The sequence below is a fragment of the Nerophis lumbriciformis genome, linkage group LG01, assembly GCF_033978685.3.
Source record: "Nerophis lumbriciformis linkage group LG01, RoL_Nlum_v2.1, whole genome shotgun sequence".
Classification (NCBI taxonomy): domain Eukaryota; kingdom Metazoa; phylum Chordata; class Actinopteri; order Syngnathiformes; family Syngnathidae; genus Nerophis; species Nerophis lumbriciformis.
The window spans coordinates 65,156,155-65,181,275 of NC_084548.2; the positions used below are offsets into that span (position 1 = coordinate 65,156,155).

Genomic DNA, 25,121 nt, shown 5'->3' on the forward strand with positions numbered 1-25,121 from the left:
AGAATGGAAATGTGCTGACACTCGTGATTTCTGTCTCTGTTTTATCTGCGTTGAGGTACTCGATGTCCGTCCTTGGCTGTCAGCAGGCAGGGTCTGGAAACAAACTGCTGATACGAGACAACTCGCAATGGAAGATTACAAGTTGTGTGCCTTTGCACAGATAGAAAAGTACAACTTCAGCACAATTGATAATAACCATAGCAACGGCCTTTAAGCATAAGAGTTGTGTGATAACTTATACATGATTATTCTAACACTATGACTTTGTTGTAGAAGTCCTCCTTTTTCTCTTTTTCTTTGAGTTTTGAAAGTTTCTCCTTCTCAATTGAGATAATTGCCACGAAATGCAACCTCCTGTTTCCCCCAAAAGCAAGTGGCGTTTATCAGGTTTTTCCTTTACATTGGCATTGTGGATGCTGATATTTAGTCTCTGTTGTTCATTTAGAGCCAGATCAATACGTGATATTCTGAACGTTTTGAAAGAAATCTGACCTTGAATGTGGGCAGACAAGCTTTCATATTTTTCGAGGCTTCTTGGCAGGTTTTTCAGATCAGTATATGCCATTTGGGTCCAAACACGGTCACTCGTTGAAAATGAAAGGTAGGGAAAGCAATAAATATGTTTTTTTTGTAGTAAAAGTCATTCTTTTCCAGTATACCAATCTTTTTGAAATGAACGTGTTATTTTCTGTCCTCTGACCCCAAAAGTTTGAATCAAATCTGGCAGCTCTGGCGTTGGTCTCCCAGTATTAATGACTTCTTGCTTTGACTGAAAGTCCAGTCTTGAAAAATTCCTTATTTTAGAAATCAAATCCTCCATTTTTAGGGCGAAAAAGCATCACAGTTTGCGGGAGCGTAGCAGTCTGTTGTTTTCTTTTTCTACTTCTTAAAGAAAGTGTCTGACCCACACTCCAGAGCAGAAGGTGGCAGTAATGCACCATTAAGTTGGATGCCAATCACCGTAAAAAAGGAAGAGGAAGAAGAAGAACAACCCTGCTAGACTAGCAGGGTTTTTCCTCGACCAGGCCTCGCCCACTAGCAGTGCTAGTGGGCGAGGCCAGTAGGTGAGAGTCAGGTACAGGTAGGAAGGAACGCAGGGAAGAGGCTGCCACCTTGTTTCTTCAAATCAAGAACCAAGCCGAACTTTGGGCTCAGGTGAGAATCTGCTGTCACTTTGTGTTTTTACTTTCACTTAGCGCCGTCAAAGTGGCGTCTAGTTAGGTTGTTTCCTCATTCCTGTCGTCCACAGTCTTGTTTTTATTTTACTTGTTAGTCTGACTTATCCGCCCTCTTAGGTGTGTACATTCCCATCAAAGACACATTACGCGGCTAACAACACAATCCTAAACAACAAATGGCGTTATTGTCATAGCTAAGCTGGCATGTTGCTAGCTAGTCCATACAGGAAGTGACTTGTTGAGGGAATGGAGTCAACTGTAGCGGAAAAATGGGCGGGTTCAAACCTCAACTTAACATTGATTGACAGGTGCGGTTGCCATGGTAACCAGGGCACTAGTTCAAGGAGGCACGTAAATAAAGTAATGGCACGTAAATAAAGTAATGCCTTGCACATATTAGTTATTTAAGTACTTGTTTGTATTTTTAGTTCTTTCTTAATATTATTGTTTAACATTGAAGAAGAGAGCACAGCTATGGCGTCACATTAGTGCCAAAAATCCAAGCGCATAAAAACTGTTATCGCACGCTGATTCTCCACTTCGTCCGCGCGCGCGACACCCTTTTGCGCACCGCGCGTGCGCCGTCTCGGTCTGTGCACTCTGTGTACTCCTGGCATCTCTCCTCGCGCAGTCATGTTTCTTTTTGGCACTTTGGGGGCGGGGTATGCTTCGACGGCCCCTCCTTTCTGATTGGCTCTGAGCATTTTTCATATAACCAATCATTCTCCAGTGTAGCAACGTTGTAGCCATCTTACCTCGGACAGCTGGCCTCAATCATTACATTGATGTCAATGGTACATGTACTAATTAAATTACCATAACTTGCTCCATTTTCGACCAATTTACAAACGGTTTGCCTTGTTACAAATCTTATTACATGTAGATATGACATAGGATGTTGTACCTGTTGAAATGACCTCTTTCGCTTAAAAAAAAAAGACTTAATTCTGCAACATAGTTGTGTAGGGTCAGTGTTAGTCAGTCAGTTCTCTGATTATTTTAAACTGTTTCAGAATACATTCTTAGAAGGCTATTTTTAACATTTTAAAAACAAAATTCAAAGATTATTTCATTAATTTTATGGCTGAATCAAAAGAAATTCCATAAATTAGAAAACAAATGTTCAAGAAGAAGTGAAAATATAAAATAATGTTATGGTTGGATGTTATTGCTGGTGGACCAGTTCTGGCTGAAAGATGTGATTATGGTGTTTGTTGTCTTATTTATTTGGGCCACATTTTGTATTACCCTGTATTGTGTTTATGTGGTATGAAATAACCTTCATCTCTAAACAACTCCTAGTTCAGAGAACATAGATATATAAAGGTACTGATGTTTGTATCTTTAATAAATACATAGACTATATTTCACTGTTATGTATTTAGCTATGACACTAGAACTTACTAGTGTAACATACATGGAACAATTAAATGTTTTATATATAAATAATGATTTAAGATACATGCCTTGTTTTGTGTGTGTATCCATTATATCTGATTAATATTTATAAAGTCCAGGGTTAAAATCATGTTATAGTGTTTATCTAAATCTATGGCTGGCATGGCTACCGTACATGACCAGGGTGGGAACGCTCACACAGAGAGAGAGAGAGAGAGCAAAGAAGAGGGACTGAGGAGAGAGAGAGAGGTGGAGGGGAGTGTGAGAACACATGTTAATGCTATAGCATGTTACACGTTACCCATAAATGATCTGCATCCTCTGTTACATTAATGGGCCGCCGTCCCATCCCTGCCTGTAACAGTTGCAGTTCCTCTGCTGCTTTTGGAGTCTTCTCAATATGTTTATTTACCAGGTAAAACTGCATCAAAAAAGATTTTGTACTGTGCCCTTTTTTTTTACATCTGGGGGAAAAGATTGTCTCCTTTTCCCAGAGATTTTTTTTTAAAGAGTGCTGGGAAGGATCAGCGCGCGATAACAGTTTTTATGCGCTTGGATTTTTGGCACTAATGTGACGCCATACACAGCATACCAAGTCAGAATCCTTGTGTGTTAAACATTTTTAGACTTAGGCTTCCTTTTTATTGTCATTCAAATTTGAACTTTACACTACAGATAAGAACGAAGCAATAAAGCCAATAAAGCTGACTCTGATTATGATCATTTCTGGCTCCTACCCTACATGAAGCAAAGTTCAATACTCTCCAAGTAGGGCGAGTGTCTTTAAGTCACATTACATTACAGTTTATTGCGTCACGAGAGAACTCCTTCACATTACCAGATGTGAACACATTGAGGAAGTGAATTGTCATTTGCTCAGGTGTACAGTTGTAACAACAACGATCGCCAGGTAAGTTTGTCACTTTCTTTGTCTCGCTAAGTTGCTAACTAACAAATATTTTCATTCTGCACTTGTGACAGCAGATCATGAACTTGCTTTTGGTATCAATGCTAACTGTGCAAATACACCGCGGACTGCCTGGTAAGTCCATTCTAATATTCCAAAATCATTTAATAAATTGACACCTATTGTGACACTGTTTTTATTTTCATGACTATTGTTGACATTGTTTACTTTGACCCAACATGAATGGTTATGAACAAGTGCATTTTAGTCCCTTTTTTTGGTTTCTTTTTTAAAGGGAATATAAACAAATAATAAATAAACAATGATATGCACTACATATGTATACAAATAATGTATTTTCTGTGATATCATGCAGTTTTTTTGTGTTTACTTTAAAGGGGAACTGCACTTTTTTTTTTTTTTTAGAATTTTGCCTATCGATCACAATCATTATGAGAGACAAGAAGACACACGTTTTTTATTGCAGTCTAACATGTAAAAATCAGCTTGTTCTTGTTGGCTAGCAATGCAGCTAATGGGAAGAATCCATTCTTCCTCTAAATCACTTTAAAAATACATTCAAAAACTGTCAACAATACTTTAATTTACGTTCTGTAATGTGTATAATAACCAAGCTGCAGCAACTTTGTTATTGTAAGAGCGAACACTGAAGAACTCTTTTTTTCTAGCGTACTAACACATCGCCATGCTATGGTATAAGCCGTAAAAGCTAACCATGGCAAGAGATAAGCTAGCTTCTATGTCAACACAAAACACTTTTGAGTTTGTAATACACAACACTGCAGTAGGACACCAATCTGTACTGAGTGAAAAACATGAACAATCATATTACAGTATTTGTAAAGTATTATTTCATGTTGTTTGTACACAGCTAGAAAGACAGTGTAGTTGTAATAACACACATGACGTGCTGCGTGTATCATGATCAATATTATAGTGACTCACTCGATGGACATTTGTGCGTTTGGTTCAGCTGGCCAGGGACGTTTTGTTCGGTTTATTTTGGGTAAGCACTTCATTTATGTCGAAATTTACAGCGTCAAGTCACGCCAAACTCACTCTATCGGGTTCCGTCTGCTCCAACGTTTCACCCTTCCTTTGTGCTCGCTTCTCTAAGCAGCACTTCCTCCTCAGTATATTCAGATTAGAAATGATAAAGTTGTTCTCATTTGTTCAAAAATAGTTGTCTCTGTTGTCTTTTATCAATTCTGTCATGATTAGAAGACAAACACACATTTGTTGCCAGAAGTTGAACGTGCATTGCAATGGAAACGGAAATAAATGCGCGGACAAAATCAGTCCGGGCAATGATTAAAATGACCAAAATACGGTAAATATTGAACGTATTACATATTGTTATGAATATGTCTGTTATTTCCATTACATACATTATATATATATATATATATATATATATATATATATATATATATATATATATATATATATATATATACTTGCACTGTGTATATAAAACACTGATAAAGGGTTTTGAAGTTGTTTTAGAGCAGTGGTCCCCAACCACAGGTCCGGGGACCGGTACCGGTCCGCAGAGAAACATTAAATAATTTATAAACGACTGCATATTCTCCGTGTTAACTTTCGCCTGTTCGTCTGGACACACCAATAAGGTTGTTTATAGATATACAATAAAACTCCATAGAAAGTTGATATTTGCTTTAACTTTGTGACATGATACAATGCACATTAATGAACATATCAAATATAAATGTGACAGATTGTAGCCAAAGGCTGATTTCCATCTGCAGTCTGCAAGGGGTCTCATTGCAAAGAAACAAGCCCAGGGCTCCCACTAATTCAGCGTTACAGTGACTTGTATTTTTCATGCACCTATTTTTGCTGTGTTTATCTGGCACAAGCGGAAAGCCGGTCCCTGAAAATAAATGCCTACATTAAACCAGTCCATGGTGCAAGACCACTGTTTTAGAGGGCTTTGAAGGCTACAGCTGTGAGTCCGATTAGCTGTATCTTTCAAGCGTTTTGTATCATCTTTAAAATCCTAAAAAAAAGAAAAGTTATTGTCCCTCATGATTATGAACGATGGGTCTTAAAGGGGAACTGCACTTGTTTTGGAATTTTTCCCAACTGTGGCAGAGTTGACATAAATATTCATATTACAAGATTGTTGATATTTAAAAAAGATACAATTCTCATCCTGTTTTGTTTTTCTCTCAGTGACTTACTCGCTCAAGTATTTCCACACTGTGTCCTCTCAAGTTACAAACTTCCCAGATTATGTGGTCGTGGCTTATATTGATGACATTGAGATCGGTCACTATGACAGCAACACAAGGAAAGCAGAAGCCAAAGAAGAATGGATGAAGAAATTTACAACAGTGGAACCAGAGCACTTTTTGTATCAGACATATTTAGGTATTCAGACTGAATTGAAGGACAAAGAGGACTTGGAAAGTTTACAGAAGAGCTTCAACCACACTGAAGGTTTGTTCATAAATATTTGATAAACTAAAATAAACACACATTACTGCACTGATACCTTGTCTGTGGGCATCCATAATGATGTAGAAAAAACACATGACTGACACTTAGATGGCTGAAGTTATCAAAACTCACTTGTCTTGCATCTATTAATGGTTTGTTTTTTTCGTAATTTGTGTGTTGCGAGCAGGGACATTGTACAGTGTGGCACTGCAGGTATTTTGTCCTGCTTGTTCGCCTAAATGAAACCTTTGAAAAGCATGATCGGGTGTGGTAGTTATGTTCATAATAATGGCAGTGTGTTTAAAAAGGTGAGTAAACCTCAAAATTCTTAAAATAAATTGTATTTTAATGAACACAAATGCATTGGGGACACTGCACATTCTACTTCAAAGCCAGAAAATTGGAAAAAAGTAATTGAATTTGATAATATTTTACAGAAAGTCAAGAAATATAAAACAAAAAAATAGCAGTGTTAACATCTTTCTTTACAAAACTCATATGTACTGTATAAACTAAAAAATGCTTGCAGATTCAACTTTCCTGATTGACATGAACTAATATTTAGTTGCATAACCACAGTTTCTGATAACTGCATGACATCTGTGGCACATAGAGTCAACAAACTTCTGGCACCGGTCAAAAGGTATTGCAGCCCAGGACAATTGTACTACGTTCCACAATTTCTTTGCATTTCTTGATTTTGCCTCATTAACAGCATTTTTTATGTCAGCCCACAAGTTTTCAATGGGATTAAGGTCCGGGGATTGTGCTGGCCACTCCATTACTTGAATTCTGTTCGTCTGGAACCATGATTTTGCTCGCTTACTGGTGTGTTTGGAGTCATTGTCTTGTTAAAACACCCATTTCAAGGGCATTTCCTCTTCAGCATACGGCAACATGACTTCTTCCAGTATTCTGATGTACTCAAACTGATCCATGATCCCTGGTATGCGATAAATAGGACCGACACCATAGTACGAGACACATCCCCATATCATGATGCTTGCACCACCATGCTCCACCGTCTTCACTGTGTACTGGGGCTTGAATTCAGTGTTTGCAGGACATCGGACAAACTGTCTGTGGCCCTTAGACCCAAAAAGAACAATCTTACTTTCATCTGTCCACAAAATACTACGTCATTTCTTTTTAGGCCAGTCAATGTGTTCTTTGGCAAATTGTAACCACTTCAGCACGTCTTTTTTGTAACAATGGGACTTTGCGGGGGCTTCTTGCTGGTAGCTTGGCTTCGCATAGACGTGGTCTGATTGTTACAGTACTCACAGGCAATCTTAGATCTTCTTTGATCCTCCTGGAGCTGATCATTGGCTGAGCCTTTTCCACTTTGGGTTTTCTCCGATCCATTCGAATAGTCGTTTTTCTTTTTCTTCCTCGCCTTTCTGGTTTTGGATGCCATTTTAAAGTGTTTGATATCATTTTAGCTGAACAGCCTATCATTTATTGCACTTCTTTATAGGTGTTCCCCTCTTTTATTAATTTCTTAATCAAAGAACGCTCTTCTTCTGAACAGTGTCTTGAACGACCCATTTTACTCGGTTTTTCAAGGACAAATGCACAGCCAGCATATGCAGCGTCAGTTGCCTTGATCCTTAAATAAGGGCCACCTGTTTAACACCTGCGATAAGGTGGCGACTTGTCCAGGGTGTACCCCGCCTTCCGCCCGATTGTAGCTGAGATAGGCTCCAGCGCCCCCCGCGACCCCGAAGGGAATAAGCGGTAGGAAATGGATGGATGGATGGATGGATGGATGGATGGATGGATGGATGGATGTTTAACACCTTTTTTTTTTCACATAATCAATGACCTCACTAATTGAACTCAGCAAAGCTATTTTTTTGAACACGCTCCTTTCAGTAAATGATTCAGTTTCACAGAATCAGCAGCATGCACGTCATGCCTGTTGGGTCTGTTGGTTTTCTATACCTTTACTAAACCTTCCAGAAACTTACCGTATTTTCCGCACTATAAGGCGCACCTAAAAACCACAAATTTTCTCAAAAGCTGACAGTGCGCCTTATAACCCGGTGCGCTTTATATATGGATAAATATTAAGATTCATTTTCATAAAGTTTCGGTCTCGCAACTTCGGTAAACAGCCGCCATCTTTTTTCCCGGTAGAACAGGAAGCGCTTCTTCTTCTACGCAAGCAACCGCCAAGGTAAGCACCCGCCCCCATAGAACAGGAAGCGCTTCTTCTTCTACTGTAAGCAACCACCCGCCCGCGTAGAAGAAGAAAAAGCACGCGGATATCACCGTACGTTTCATTTCCTTTGTGTGTTTACATCTGTAAAGACCACAAAATGGCTCCTACTAAGCGTCAGGGATCCGGTTCATGAAAAGACGCAATCTCTCCATCCGCACACGGATTACTATTTCACAGCAACTGATATTCCTGTGAACCGCACTGTGGATACAACGGGAGCACGTACGGTGAATATTCGCACCACAGGGAATGAGAAGTCATCCTTCACTGTGGTTCTAGCTTGCCATGCTAATGGCCAGAAACTTCCACCCATGGTGATATTCAAAAGGAAGACCTTGCCAAAAGAGACCTTTCCAGCCGGCGTCATCATAAAAGCTAACTCGAAGGGATGGATGAAGAAAAGATGTGCGAGTGGTTAAGGTAAGTTTAAGTTTACGCGAAGAGGCCGGGTGGCTTTTTTCACGCAGCTCTGTCCATGTTGATATACGTATGTTTGTGATTGCACATTTGCGTACATTTTGGGAGTGAACAGAGTTGTTAGAACGCTGGTTTTTAATATATTATTAAAGTTTGACTGACCTATCTGACTGTTTTTTTGACATTCCTTTAGCGCAGTTAGATGCGGCTTACAACACCGGGCGGCTTATTGGTGGACAAAGTTTTGAAATATGCCGTTCATTGAAGGCGCGGCTTATAACCCAGGGCGCCTTATGGTGCGGAAAATACGGTACTTGCAGTGTAGAAATTGAATTTCCAACAAAAACAGTGATTTATCTTGCTAGTGATGTGGGACTGCTATTATTTTGAACACAACTGTACCTTCCTTTTTTGGAAGAATGACAACACCTGTTGGCAGAAGGAGAAGCAAAATAGTCAAAATGAAAGGGTTCAGGGGTAGAACAACCAGCAACAAAAAGGATAGATTTATTCATCCCACAATGAGGAAATTATGTGGTAGTAGTGCAGATACAAAAAATTCACAAATTATAGGTTAAAACACACGAAAACAAGACGGAAACATCACAGAACACAAAAGACAAGAAAGAGCGCAGAGCTGATGCAACCAGCTGGCACTTCAATGGTGCCATTTCTACATACAGCCACAAAACTAAATCACACTGGAAAAACAAAAAATAAGCAGTAAATAATAGGGGTGTCAAAAAAAAAAAAAAAAAGTTTAGATTAATTGCGATTCTTATTTGTAATGATTCTTAATCGATTAAAAAAATAATCAAAAATCCATCCATCCATCCATTTTCTACCGCTTATTCCCTTTGGGGTCGCGGGGGGCGCTGGAGCCTATCTCAGCTACAATCGGGCGGAAGGCGGGGTACACCCTGGACAAGTCGCCACCTCATCACAGATGAGGTGGCGACTAAAAATTTATTTTTAAAAATGTCATTGTCATTTTATTTTTCCTGTACAGCCATTCAGACAAATCATATTGTTTTTTTTTGTTTTTTTTGTGTGTCCTGTCCAGCTTCTCAGGCAAATCATATAGTTGATGTAGATGCCCATGTCGGCTGTTCAGATTTACTTTACAAAAGAGAAGTGTAGGATACTTCTCTTGTTGCCTTATTTGTATTTGACTTTATCAAATGTATTTATATTATCATTTAGTGCAGCCGGGCCGGAGCAGGAGGGGATAGAAAGAGAAAAAAAAGAAGACAGAGGGGGAAATTGTGGGGACAAGAGGGGGATTAGACAGAGAGACAAAAACAACAACAGCAAACAACAACAACAACAACAATAGAGCAACATCAGCAAATATGACATGTACAAATATGATGGTAAAAGTAATAGCAAATAAGCAGTTAGCGAAAAATAAAAAATAATACAGAAATGACAATGAGCATTATTACACTACAAATGGATCAATACAAATACCAATAGAAATAGCGCTATTGATAATGAACAATACCAATAATTTACCTTTATTATCAACAATACAGTTGTTTAAATGCAACAATACATATACGTAATGATAACTTGAGATACGAAAGAATGCAGACAAATGGAGGGGGAGAAAGAGAAGCAACCTACATTAACCTTGTAGATTGTTATAGTCACAATAGGTTAAGCTTTGTCAGTGTGCCATGTGTTACACCCAGTTTACCCTAGGGCAACAACGTTAATATATGTTTGATGAAACGTGATTATGTGCATGAGTGTAAGTATGCATATGTACTTGTATATGTACAGAATGTGTATATGTGTTTGTACAATGAATGTATATGTACAGAATGTGTATATGTGTTTGTACAGTGAATGTATATGTACAGAATGTGTATATGTGTTTGTACAGTGAATGTATATGTACAGTATGTGTATGTGTATGTTTGTATATTGAATGTGCGTGTGGATGTACGAACATTAGGTAGGTAAATATGTACTGTATTTGTGTATGTATGTGGGAGCGTAGGTACTAGAGATGCGCGGTTTGCGGGCACAACCGCGGAGTCCGCGGATTATCCGCGGATCGGGCGGATGAAATAAAAAAAAAATTGATTTTATCCGCGGATTGGGTCGGGTCGGGTGGTTGAAATAAAAAAAAATTAGATTTTAAATAGATTCAGGCGGGTGGCAGTTAAACCAATTCGGAAATATATATACATAGTTAAATGTTGTTACCCACATACGAAAAACGAGCAGGCACCTGCAGCATATGCCACAACAGAAGAAAAAAAAAAAAGAGATGGACACTTTTACGGAGCGGAGAAGGGACGCCTCGCCGGGGTCCGGGACCGAGGCCCCTTCCCCCGAGAGGGCCCCACCGGGAGCCGTAGCTGAGGCGATCCGCGAGAAGGGCCCGACGCAAGTCCAGGGTCACCACCGCGCCCACCGCACCGACACCCCGCCTCGTCCGCCTTCGCCGCGGCCGGCGTCACGCGCAGCAGGTAAGCAGCTTACCTGCCCGCCACCGAGGGTGACCAGGTGTCCGGATTTAGGCCGGACAGTCCGGATTTTTAATGCCCTGTCCGGCGTCTGGCGCAGCTTCAAGCCGGACACGTATTTGTCCTCCTTTTTGAGGCACTAGGCTTAAAGAGCGGAGTTTTTTCATCTTTGCTGGGCTGCAGCGCGATAGCCAATCAAAGACCGTAAAAAATGCCCCCAACGCAGTAACGTATCAAATGATTGGCTAAGAGCTGTGTCGGATACAAATCTGCTTATCATTGGTTAAAAAAGTAAACAAGGGTCCATGTGCCGCTGCGGCATAACATTGCCAGAAAGTTAGCATCATGCCAAAACGCAAGACCTCGTTTAATTCTGAATGGATAAAAGAGCACAAATTTATAACGAAAAGCAGCCGAGACTCATTCCATAGCTTCTGCACACTTTGTCGATGTGATGTCGACGTAAGTAGTCAGGGGAAAGCTGCAATTGAACGGCATGCGGGTACGGATAAACTTAAAGGTAATAAACATGCGGCAGGTACCTCTTCAATGAGGACATTTTTTCATGAAGTTTCGTCGCCCCTGGATGACAAGATAACTGCTGCGGAGCTGTGCAAGGTGTACCATGCTGTAAAGCAGTGGTTCTCAAATGGTACCCTGGGGGTATGTAATGTAATGTAAGTTCATAAACTGAACATCAAATTAAGTAGGCTATTCCATTCATTACCATAAACCCAGAGTTTCCCCCATGCCATGATGGTTTGACCCTCACTAAAATGTCTGTCAAAGAGAACTGTGAAAAGAAATGCAACAATGCAATATTGAGTGTTGACAGCTAGATTTTTTGTAGACATGTTCCATAAATATTGATGTTAAAGATTTCTTTTTTTGTGAAGAAATGTTTAGAATTAAGTTCCTGAATCCAGGTGGATCTCTATTACAATCCCCAAAGAGGGCACTTTAAGTTGATGATTACTTCTATGTGTAGAAATCTTTATTTATAATTGAATCACTTGTTTATTTTTCAACAAGTTTTTAGTTATTTTACATATTTTTTTCCAAATAGTTTAAGAAAGACCACTACAAATGAGCAATATTTTGCACTGTTATACAATTTAATAAATCAGAAACTGATGACATAGTGTTGTATTTTACTTCTTTATCTCTTTTTTTCAACCAAAAATGCTTTGCTCTGATTAGGGGGCACTTGAATTAAAAAAATGTTCACAGGGGGTACATCACTGAAAAAAGGTTGAGAACCACTGCTGTAAAGCATCACCAGTCCTACAGAAGTTTAGACTGTGGCATGAAAGTGGACCGGGAGATTTTCAGTGACTATCCCACAGCTAAAGGGATGGCCTGTGGCCGAACAAGAGCCAAGGCATTGTGCGAGAACGTCATCGCTCACTATTCGGTACAGGAACATACCGACTACATAAAAGAAAACAACCTACCCTTTTCCGTAGCAACCGACGCCTCAAATAAAGGAACAAACAAGTGTTTTCCCATTGTGGTAAGGTATTTTCACTTTGATGAAGGCATCCAACATGTCCTGTTGGATTTTTATAGTCACAGCAACGAAACGTCAGAAGCCATAACAAACCAGCTGCTGGCAAAACTTGAGATGTCTGGCTTAGAGGTGAAAAACATGTCTGCATATGCAGCAGACAATGCCAGTGTCAATTGTGGCAAACATAACAGTGTATCAGAAGCTGAAACTGAGCCAAAAAGATGTGCTCCCTGCAAACTGTTTGGCCCATATTCTGCATAACGCAACCAGATATGCAGCAAGCAGCCTTGATGTTGATGTGGGAAAATTTTTGTGGCATTTTTTAAAAATTATATATGTTAACTATATTTAAGTCCACACATGTTATGCTTTGTGGCACTCTGCACTTTAAAAGATTCATCTCAGTGGTCACTTTTTGAACACCACAATGTATTGAATAAATACAAATACTGTTAACAAACACTTGACTTTAATATTTTTTCCTATTCAGCCACACAAACATCATCTTTAAACCACTCAAAATTGTACTATAAATAAGAGTATACCAGAGTCCTATGTACACCAAAGTAATTTATTGATATGCCGCATAATGTCCTCCTTTTTGGTATCATGGAAATGGTCACCCTACCGCCACCCCCGTGGCCGGGGGCTCGTAACAGGGGTCACTCCGCGCGCTCCGCCCGCGCAGCTTACCTGCCCGCCACCCCTCTTGCCGGGGGCGCGTAACAGGGGTCACTCCGCGCGCAGTGCGCTCACGAAAGGGGTGGGGCTCACCCTGGTTGATATAGACAGCAGCTAGGACGGTGGCCATGGAAGTTGGAACCCGCTAAGGAGTGTGTAACAACCCACCTGCCGAATCAACTAGCCCTGAAAATGGATGGCACGGGAGCGTCGGGCTCATACCCGGCCGTCGCCGGCAGCGAGACGCGCTTGGAGGTGCGCTCAGCGCGGCTCCCATATGATTGCGCACTGGTGTGCGTCTGGGTCGTGACAGCGTGGCACGCGAATGTCTGTGCTGCATTGGATCAGTCTCCTTTCTTTAACAGGCAAAAGCTTTATAACCTCACTAATGCCTTGCATCGTCTATATTAGATATATAACAACGGACGGGTGCGGGCGGCTGCGGTTCTGATCAAATGTTAGATCGGGTGGATTGCGGATGGTTGACGACTTTCTGATGCGGTTGCGGATGAAATAATTGCCTATCCGCGCATCTCTAGTAGGTACCTATGTACGTATGTGAGCATATGTGAATTTGCATGTACAATACATTCGACTCCCAGAGTGCGTGGGAGCCAGAGCACGGCCCCATCACCCCCGAGAGCCCAACCCACAAACAGGAGGCGTGGTGCCCAGGGAACCAGGGACCACCGCCCCCACGCAGCCAAGCCGGCCAGTGACAGGAACCCCAGAGCCCGGCCCACCGTACCGCCCACAAGGGCCAGCAGCAGGCCGCAGACAGACGCACCCGGCAGAGGACAGGGCACGAGAAAAGCAGGGGACAGCCAGACCCCAAGCCAGCGAGAGACCACACCCCACACGGGCAGAAAGGCGAGACGCCCCGCCCGAGGGACCCAGAGACTCCCCGCAACCGGACGGGAAGACCGCCCCCGCCCCACCGGCAACCGGGCCCCCACGAGCCCACCCACCACCCCCGGAGAGCGCGGCGAGGCCATCCCCCGGCCACCCCACCCAAATCGGCCGCCGCAGGACCACCCAGGCGCAGGGCCACGGGAACCACCCACCCCACCCGCAGGGACCCCAACGATGGAGATGGAACAACCAGCAACCTCCCCGCTGAGCCCCCCCCCTGAGGGAAGGGAAAAATTAAAAAATAATATTAATAAAATATATTAAAAAAAAATAAATAAATAAATAAATTAATTAAAAAAAAGAATTAAAAGAAGATCACAGACATGCTGACAAACAAGGTCACTACCCCAGCAACTGGCCGACTCGCAGCACCTCGGAATACCTTGCAGCACCAAGCTACCACAATAGACGCAGGGACTAGGCCCAACAGGCCCCAACCAAGACGGGCACCCGGAAGGGATGGACAGCGGGACCCAGGAGCTCCAGACACGCAGTTCGGATGCAGTAGCCTGAGGCGTCGACCCCCGTCTGACAGGCAGGCCCAGAGCGTACCCCCAGAAATATACATACATACATACATACACATACACACATACATGTATACATACCCACACATACACATATATACATATACATACACATATGTACACATACACATATATATACATACATACATACACACACACACATATACATACATATACACAGTTCGTCAGCCCCGACAGCCATCACGCGCGCGCGCTGCCACCAGTCACAACATCAGCCACACCCTTGCACCAGACCCAGCAGCCACGGGCGCCCACACCACAAACAAATGGCAGCAGAAACAGCAGCCGCAATAACCCCAGACAGCCAGCACCAGCCAATCAAATCAAAGCGATCAAAAAAAAAAAAAAAACTGCGACCAGCAACCACACGCCACCAGGACCACGGAGACCAGCCGGCGCCAGCCCGCCAGTCAGCCCGAACGCCAACACGCAAACAAGAGACACCAACACCCCCCCCAACCAAAAGGCCCCCCACCCCAACCCAAACCCACACAAACACACCACCGCCCAAACAACCGAGACACAGCATCCAGACCAGACAAGGGGGCTGCGCCGCCACCACATCAAGTCACCAACAGAGACCCCACAGCGCAAGGTCGGGCCACACGGGCACGGACCCCACCCAACAGGAAGTGAGACCCGCGCGACGCCACACACAAATAAATAATAAGATTTAAAAAAAATAAAAAAAATTCATATTGTTGATGTCGATGATCTATATCTGCTGTACACATTTATTTTACAAAAGAGATGTGTTGGATTGTTGCCTTATTTGTATTTAACTTTATTTAAATGATTGGGTAGAATTTTATTTAAAACAGTTTTCTTTTAAGTAATATAAAAATATATAAGATCTTTTTATGTATTTTATGTAGTTAATCATAGAACTGGCAATCAAAGTTATTAAAACAGTTGTTTTTTTTTATCGAAAATTGTTTCTGAATTGAATCGTTACCCCCAAGAAATTAATCGAATCAATCTCAGCCCTAATGAATAATTATTTTGCGCACATCCGATTGGACCATGCATCGACAAACAACAGAACAAAAACACAATTTCAACACCCACATACTGTACATGTGCTCCACACCATCGTCTGCTGGGGTGGGACATAGCCCGACCAGAGACTAGAACAGACCTAAAGCAACCCACAATAGCCTACCGCGTCCTAGGCTGCCCACTAGCTCTCTGCCAGTACAGCCCAGTTTCAGTGTGGGCAGATGTACTCGTTTGGATTCTACCAAGACCAAGGGAAAACATGGAATTGATAGAAAGAAGGAAAGGGTGGAACGAATCTGATGAAGTGTCCATGGTTGAAAGGTATGCGAAAATGAGATTCGATAGTTTTCTGAATATTTATACAGACGGATCAAAGGACCCAGTTTCAGACAATGTTGGAGCAGGAGTATCTATTCCAGATGTTGGTGCGTCAATATGTAAAAGAACGACTAATAACCTGTCAGACACTTACATAACAACCAATTAAAGGGGAGTAATATAAAGGGATGTGTAGGAGAGAGCAGGTAGTGTACACATAACTTAGGTTAAGACCAGGCCCGGAATGTCGTCATTTTAGGGGAAAGGCCACTTGTCCTTTCGTGTCCTCAACCTTTTTGAGGGCACAAAGGCCAAATGTCAGGGCAAATTTTTGTGCGTACGCAAGCTTGTTACATGAGGGCACTGGTCACTATACAGACCTCCAGCTTCATCCGAAGAAGTAAGAAGTCTCTGGTTATGTTTTGTGACAATACGCATGTGCATCTAAGTAGGCAGGCCCCAAAACGACTTGTTTTCAAGAGACACTCAGAAAGGGGCTTGAAGTTGGTCTGTAAAGCAAAATGTATCCAAAGTTTGACAAAAAGCACCATCATTACAGGCAATGTAGAACACAAGGAAGTGTGGTAATTGTAAAGTAAAGTATGACCTCTTAAAGACACAAGTGTGTATGTGTGCACGTGGGTTGATGGTGATGAGGGCTTACTTCATTTTATACACTTTGTGTTACTCTTACAGGTCTTCACATTTACCAGAAGATGAAAGGCTGTGAATGGAATGATGAGACTGATGAAATCAAGAGTTGGAGACAGTTCAGTTATGATGGAGAAGATTTTTTAGCGTTAGACACCAAGACGTGGACATGGACTGCAGCAAAACCACAAGCCGTCCCCATGAAACAAACAATGGACTATGACCGAGATCTTATGGAGTACTTGAAGTTTTACCACACTGAGATATGCTTTCATAACTTGAAAAAGTATCTGAACTTTGGTAGAGATGTCCTAATGAGAACAGGTAAACCACATGATGTACACTGATATCCCACCCCTGTAGGAACATAAGTAACATTACAACCTACACTCTTTCCCATGCAGAGCTTCCAAAGGTGTTTCTACTTCAGAAGACGGCGTCCTCTCCGGTCAGCTGCTTCGCGACAGGTTTCTACCCCAGCAGTGCGGCTTTGTTTTGGAGGAAAGACGGCAAGGATCTCCACGAGAACGTGGTGCACGGAGAAATGCTGCCCAACCCTGATGGAACCTTCCAGATGACCGTGGATCTGAAAGTGGAGGTGACGGCCGAAGTGGAGGACAAGTACGAATGTGTGTTTCAGCTGTCTGGTGTCAAAGACGACCTGGTCACCAAGCTGGAGAGAAGAAGCATCCTGAGCAACGCAAGCGATGAAGGTGAGAAAGACACCCTTTCATACATCCATTTTGTACCGCTTGTCCCTCTCGGGGTCGCGGGGAGTGCTGGAGCCTATCTCAGCTGCATTCGATACATTAAGTTGAATTATTACGTCCTCAAATCAAGAACATTAGCTATATTATATCAGAACTTCAACCATTATTGACCCATGTCACAAGAACAATGCTGGACATTAGATAGCATGTATGCAAAGTAGTCATTCAGGTTTCCTCTTCCTGCTTTTTTGCTCTCAACAGGCAATGTGTGGGTCGCCGTCGGCGCCACGGTGGCGGTCGTTGCAGTGATCCTCGCCATCATTGTTGTAGTCGCCGTGCGTCACAAGAACAAACAAGGTGAGGGACACACTTCTTTTTTTGTGAGTTGGTGCTTTCCTCCAGTCTGCAAAGGTGCCGACAAACACTCCAAGATCCTCAAAGAGAGAGCACACACTCTCACATAGAAAGGTGATGTGAAGACAAAAGTCCAAGTCATCTTGTCTGTCTTTCATTTCAGCAAACTATGATCCAGCTGGTAAGTCAATCTTTGCCTTCCAGCTCAGCTGCCTTTTCACCACGACGGACCGATACAGGGTCCGCATCACTGCAGACGCTGCACCGATTCGCCTGTCGATATCACAATCCACTCTTCCCTCACTCATGAACAAAAAAAACCCCAGAGGTACTTGAAGTCCTCCACTAGGGACAGGATCTCCTCCCCAACCCGCAGATGGCACTCCACCTTTTTCTGGGCGAGAACCATGGACTCAAAGTCGGAAGTGCTGATTTACATCCCAGTCGCTTCACATTCAGCTGCAATCCAATCCAGTGAGAGCCATAAATCCTGGCCAGATGAAGCCAGCAGGACCACATCATCCGCAAAAAGCAGAAACCTAATCCTGCAGCCACCAAACCGAATCCCCTCAGCGCCCTGACTGCGCCTAGAAATTCTGTCCATAAAAGTTGTAAACAGAATTTGTGACAAAGAGCAGCCCTGGCGGGGTCCAACCCTCACTGGAAATGGGTTCGACTTACTGCAGGCAATGCGGACCAAGCTCTGACACTGGTCATAGAGGTATGTCCATACTCTTTGAGCACTCTCATCAGGACTTCCCAAGGGACATGGACGAATGCCTTCTCTAAGTCTACAAAACACATGTAGACTGATTGGGCAAACACCCATGCACCCTTAAGGAATTGGTCCACAGTTCCGCGACCAGGACGAAAACCACAATGCTCCTCTTCAATCCGAGGTTTAACTAGCCGACGTAACCTCTTCTCAAGTACACCTCTTACCAGGAAGGCTGAGGAGTGTGATCCCACGATAGTTGGAACACACCCTCTGGTTCCTCTTTTTAAAAAGAGAAACCACCACCCCAGTCTGCTGATACAGAGGCATCCCCCTGTCAACTGATTGATAGTCTCGTGCAACACCCGGTCCGTTAATCGATGAATCTAAAGATTCACAGCTGATTCTGATCGAATGAGGTGACTGCTACCGACTCAACCGAATCGCTCACTTGTCAAACTGTATATCCGCTCAAACCGGTTTATCGTTACCAACCCTACTGTATAGCAGAGACGGAAACTGGCGCTTTTGGAAGCTGATAGTTTTGGTACTAGTATTGGTGAACATTAGAGCTGTCAAATTTAAAGGGAAAGTAACTAGTTAACGCTATAATTTCCTTTAACTGCACTTTTTATTTCCCTTTGCCTGATGTGTGACCGTCAGCCCTCACCGAAAGTGCGGGAAAACACACAGGTGCTGCAGGAACAAAGACCGAGCAGAAACAAACAAAGAAAAGGGCACACTAAATGGCAAAGTTACCCAAAGTCCCACAGCAGGGTCTCCCGACAAGACCGAAGCCATCTGCCGCCGCCGTGAGCCGAGTCCTCATCACATCCCACGACGACCAACAACAAACTTTACACAGAAATTGCAAAATGGGTGTCAACACCCCTAATTCTGCGACCGATCAGTATTGTGGAGTAATGATACTATACGGTAATCTAAGGAAAGTACACCCGACATGTTGACCCAGGCACTTTTTTATGCTATAGTATAATTGTTATTTATAGTAAATGTGTGTCTGTGTCAGAAGTGGTGCACATGTGTGAAGTGTTTGTGTTAAGCTGTTTTAAAAAGCATAATGTATAACAAACGTGCAAAAAAACACAAAAAAATCCAGTCCCATGTTGATAGTATTCAAAACTTGACAATTATGTTTAGATTCTCAGGCAGTGATTCTCAAGCTGTCGTACGGCTTCATCTAGTGGTTCGCCAAAGAATCAATTAAATATTGTAATGACGTGATGTGTTTTATTTACTGATATTCAAACACAGTGTTACTGTTCAAACTGTGTGGAACGTTAGTGGCCAAAAATATAAAATATACTTGTTAAATAAAACCTCTTCTACGCTACCGTGTTTCAATGCTGGTTATTATGGTGGTAGTCAAGTGTTTTCTGAGGTGGTACTTAGTGAAAATAAGTTTGAAAACCACTGGTGTAAGGTAGACTTATTAAAGCTGATAAACTATCTGTGATTAACCTTGATTAATTATGAGTTAACTATGGACAAAATGTGAAAAATCATAATTTATTTTAAATATAAATGTTAATCGTTTGATAGCCCTAATTAAAATGTACGGTAGCAATGGATGGATGATAAGATACCCTGTCCCGAGTCACGTTACCTGCTGACATGCAGGCAATGTAAACGTGTCACACATCTAACTCTTGACAGGAAGTAGAAGTGCACCACTCTGCTTCTTGATGTTTCTCAACCAATGGAGTCACACATCAAAGATCTGATACGAGTGAAGATGCACCTTCTAGATGTACAGTGGGGAACATGAGTATTTGATCCCTTACGTTAGCATTCTGACTACCATAAAAGTTCTGGACTCTTCATACCTTTGGAAAGAAGTAAAGGTACAAAATGTGAGGCGTTGATGTCACGGTGTGTTTGTGTTTGTCTGACAGCTGGTGACGATGGTACCGAGCGCTCAGAGAACTCAATGGATGAAATCAGTCGCAACACAGTAAGTTAGCTCACACTTTGCCGATATATTTGAGTTTTTTGTTGCAGATTTAAAATATGTTTTGTCCTGAGGAGCTTCCACCCTCATTTCTTTAGCGGAGATTCACACCTAGCAAAACATGGCTAATGCTAACACTAACGAGAGCGAGACGTTGTTCTAAAGAAAAGAAAAGTGTTGTCAGTAGTTGAGATTTGCGGCAACACACCTAGAACAACTGACTGTAAATCGACTTTCTTGTGAAAAAATCAGAGATTTTATTTTTAGGCCATATCGCCCAGGCCTAGCTCACATGGACCGTTTACGCATCCAAACTCGTCTTTCAGCTAACATTTCCACTTGGATTCTTGTGCTGTCATCCTTTTCCTCCAGGATCTTTTGAGCACTGGGACACAGAGCGACCACTGAGGAGCGTGGTCACACTTGAAGACGAGAAGGAGATGTGCTTTGCTCATCATCAAACTGCTCCTCGTGTTATACGGTCTCTTTTTTTAATGTTTTTTTTAATGTCTTAGAAAACGAGTTACGATCAAATGTTTTTGCTGCCTTTGGTGGGGTCACTTGCACTGTAACACTTGGATACTTGTAATTATGTCTTTTCGTTTTCCTACACAGCTCTGTAATTCATTGGCCACACGCTATGCACCTCCCAAACACTAGGGGGGGATTCTAGCCAAGAGGGAAATGCTACATGCTAATAGCAGTAACTGGTAGAAAATGGGTCAAATTGATAACATAACGTTCTACAGCTCTTACATACAGACAGTAACTTAAAAAAAGGAACAACTTTATTATCTACTACCAAAGGTAAAGCCAGGACACATCATTGTGAGTTGTACTCTCACATAAGATGGCCAGATCTTTCTACTTGAAATTTGAGGCATTGGTACACTTTTATCTATAAAGCCATAATTGGGCTAATGACCTCTTACATTTGCAAGAAAATAGCACAAAGAAATGTAAACTTGTAGGGCTGTGAATCTTTGGGCACCACACGATTCGATTCAGAATTGATTCTCGATTCAAAACCAATACTTTTTTTTAATAACATTAGATGCCGGTTCTACGATTAACTACATTCCTTCATAAAATAAACAGTTATGAACAATTTATATAATACATTAAAGTAATTAGTTTTTGTTTGATAAAATTCTACCCAAACATTTAATGAAGTCAAATACAAATAAGGTAAGATAAGTATCCCACACTTTTCTAAAGTAAATCTGTACAGTAGATATGATCATCTCCATCAACAACATGATTTGTCTGAGTGGCTGGACAGAACAGATTGAAAACAATTATAATAATTTAAATCAATTTTTGATGTTTTTGAAGCGATTAAGAATCGTTACAAATAAAAATTGCGATTAATCTGAAAATCGAAAACATGACAGGGATTTTCCGGGTGAGTATTAAAATTCACTGAACGGATTTTGTCCTTAAATGGCATTAAAAAGCATTACATTTGATATCCACAGGCATTACTAAACATTTAATTCAATAAAGTAACAAATGCTTTTAGCTCATCTCAAATCGGCGATTACAGGCAGGCGGCGGTTAACGGTGCAACATTTCTTTGGGCGTGACCCACAAAGCAACCTCTGCTGTCGCCACCGCAACTGGCAGCTGCTGCTACAACTACAGAAAAATACATTCCCAGATTAAACAATCTTGTGAGTCAATTTTAATTCACTACAGAGTAACAGTTAATGTAAGCTGTTCAACTATTCAAGATTAATATTGTCAAATGTTTAGAATTGTGTCCATATAGACAATAGTACGTTTTTGATTATATATAATAACTACCTGCAATAGGACACGGGCATTAAATGTGTTTTAAGTTGCATTAAAGTAGCATTAAATTAGATCTGCTGATACCTGCAGAAACCCTGTATGAAAGCCAGAGAGGAAACCTCATTTATTTGCACTTGTTAGGTCACGAGCAGCAGAACTGCTAAAGATCTATTGTAAATGTTGTAATTATTATTATTGCTGCTCCTGACATATTGGAACTGTTCCGTTTATTATTATGCTCCCAGTTACTTTTACAGTTAATTTTAAAATTGTACTCAATGTTTTTAAATGCTTACACCAAGAAGCCTCGCCCTATCTTATTGAGCTGCTGCAGCCTTTTTGTCCCAGCAGGACCCTGAGGTCCTCAGACCAGCTCCTCCTGGCTGTCCCAAAAACTAGGCTAAAAACCAGAGGAGATAGAACCTTCTCAGTGGCAGGGCCCAGACTGTGGAACAACCTTCCACTATCTATTAGGTCCTCCCAGTCTCTGAGACAATTTAAATCTAGGCTAAAAATATTTTTTTACTCCATGACGTTCAAATCCAGTTAGACAGGATCTCTTGGTTGTTTTTATTTCTTGTTTTGTATATTTATTAATTATTACATTGTAGTATTTTAGGTGATTCTGCACTTCTTTTAAGCTATTGTGTTGTATTCATCCTTCCATATTACAATATAAATGTGACACTATGTGCCCCTTTTTTTGTTGCAAATTGTTTCTTATGTCTGTACAGCACTTTGGCCAACTGGGCTTGTTTTTAAATGTGCTTGTGTGGTGTTCGGGTCTGTGGGACCCGTTTTAATTTTTTATTAAAAGAAAAATGATACAATTAATAAATTTTTCAAACTGAGACACACTGACTTTGGCTCATTTTCTGTGAAGAACATATATCAGAATACATATTTAATGACCAAACACCGTACACATTTCTATTACATATAAGATGTTCGGGTCCACTGGACCCGGGGCTAAAAGAAGTGTGGAAATTGATGTTCTGTGTACCACACACACACACACACACACACACACACACACACACACACACACACACACACACACACACACACACACACACACAGCAGGCCTAGACAGGAGGAGGACAGAGTGTAGGTACACAGAACATCAGAGGGTCAAATGTGCGAGAAAATGAGAGCAGACAGTGTTGACAAACAATGTTGCAACCTTGTGTGGGAACCGCAGGTGCAGAAACACAAAAGAAGTATCCCTGTGAGATGCAGAAACTGGCAGAGAAATTTTCCGTGCAACGTTCATATTGTTGTTACTCAGCCAACATTTGTGGGTCTGATGGACCCGTTGCATTTTGTGGCTTTTAATGCCTCACAATCAAACACTTTTATGTTAAAATACTGAACAGATGTTTATTGGGAAAAGGTAAACATCTGTTCAGTATTTTAACATAAAAGTTTGTGATTGTGAGGCATTAAGAGCCACAAAATGCAACGGGTCCATCAGACCCACAAACGCTGGCTGAGTAACAACAATATGAACATTACACATGAGTTAAATAAATAAACTGAGCTGAACAAAGTAATTTCGCCTACTCCATAAGGCGTCAAACTTTGATGGTCAAATTGATGATTTGCCATGAAACTGAACGTTATTAACTGGACCTCACAAAGACACACCTTTTTAATCAGGCTTTTTACTGATTATGTTCAATCCTTATGTTTTTAATGATCTTATTGTGTTTTCTATTATAATTATTAATATTACTACAGAGTAAAAAAAAAAAAAACGCATGTTGGATTAACTCTTAAAGAGTTGATATTAACTGTTTCAGATAACATTTGTAAAATTTACTCTATGGCCAGTGTCAACTTTTCAAAGTTGATTCTACTCAATTTAGTGTCACAATTAACAATGAAATGTGTAAAAAATATTTTACACTGTTGCTTTTCCACACTGGTCAGAGTAATATGATAACACTTAAAGGCCTACTGAAATTTTTTCTTTTAATTTAAACGGGGAAAGCAGATCCATTCTGTGTCATACTTGATCATTTCGCGATATTGCCATATTTTTGGTGAAAGGATTTAGTATAGAACAACGACGATAAAGTTCGCAACTTTTGGTCGCTGATAAAAAGAGCCTTAACTGTACCGGAAGTAGCGTGACGTCACAAGTTGAAAGTCTCCTCACATTTCTCCATTGTTTACACCAGCAGCGAGAGCGATTGGGACCGAGAAAGCGACGATTACCCCATTAATTTGAGCCATGATGAAAGATTCGTGGATGAGGAAAGTGAGAGTGAAGGACTAGAGTGCAGTGCAGGACATATCTTTTTTCGCTCTGACCGTAAATTAGGTACAAGGGCTCATTGGATTCCACACACTCTACTTTTTCTATTGTGGATCACGGATTTGTATTTTAAACCACCTCAGACACTATATCCTCTTGAAAATTAGTCGAGAACGCGAAATGGACATTCACAGTGACTTTTATCTCCACGACAATACATCGGTGAAGCACTTTAGCTTCAGAGCTAACGTGATAGCATCGTGCTTAAATGCAGATAGAAACAAAAGAAATAAGCCCCTGACTGGAAGGATAGACAGAATTAAGATCAACAATACTACCAAACTCTGGACCTGTAACCACACGGCGTTAGCAATGCTGTTGCTAACGACGCCATTGAAGCTAACTTAGCTACGGGACCTCGACAGAGCTATGCTAAAAACATTGCTCTCCACCTACGCCAGCTCTCATCTGCTCATCAACACCGGTGCTCACCTGCGTTCCAGCGATCGACGGCACGACGAAGGACTTCACCCGATCGATGCGGTCGGCGGCCCGGAGAAGGAGGAAGTCAACCCAGACAGGTGAGGACAGCGGTGCGGCGGCGGGCGTTGT

General features: G+C 41.6%; 2 protein-coding genes across 2 annotated transcripts in view; both read left to right on the forward strand.

Moving 5' to 3' along the window:
* LOC133571702 (major histocompatibility complex class I-related gene protein-like) overlaps positions 1-25,121 on the forward strand; it is a 110,293-nt gene that overhangs the window by 41,753 nt on the left and 43,419 nt on the right. The gene's annotated exons all lie outside the window — the stretch shown is intronic.
* On the forward strand, positions 2,739-20,863 carry LOC133612415 (major histocompatibility complex class I-related gene protein-like). The gene is made up of 7 exons (XM_061969807.1): positions 2,739-2,835; positions 5,701-5,967; positions 16,750-17,028; positions 17,109-17,417; positions 17,676-17,771; positions 20,400-20,458; positions 20,828-20,863. The coding sequence occupies exons 1-7, from the start codon at positions 2,739-2,741 to the stop codon at positions 20,861-20,863; spliced, it is 1,143 nt and encodes a 380-aa protein (XP_061825791.1).

Bases quoted from the DNA above. Each gene is read 5' to 3' on its own strand.
- LOC133612415 (XM_061969807.1), top strand. From the start codon at position 2,739: ATGGCTACCGTACATGACCAGGGTGGGAACGCTCACACAGAGAGAGAG. The intron at 17,029-17,108 runs GTAAACCACATG...TTTCCCATGCAG, and splicing joins AGATGTCCTAATGAGAACAG to AGCTTCCAAAGGTGTTTCTA. The intron at 17,772-20,399 runs GTGAGGGACACA...TTTGTCTGACAG, and splicing joins GCGTCACAAGAACAAACAAG to CTGGTGACGATGGTACCGAG.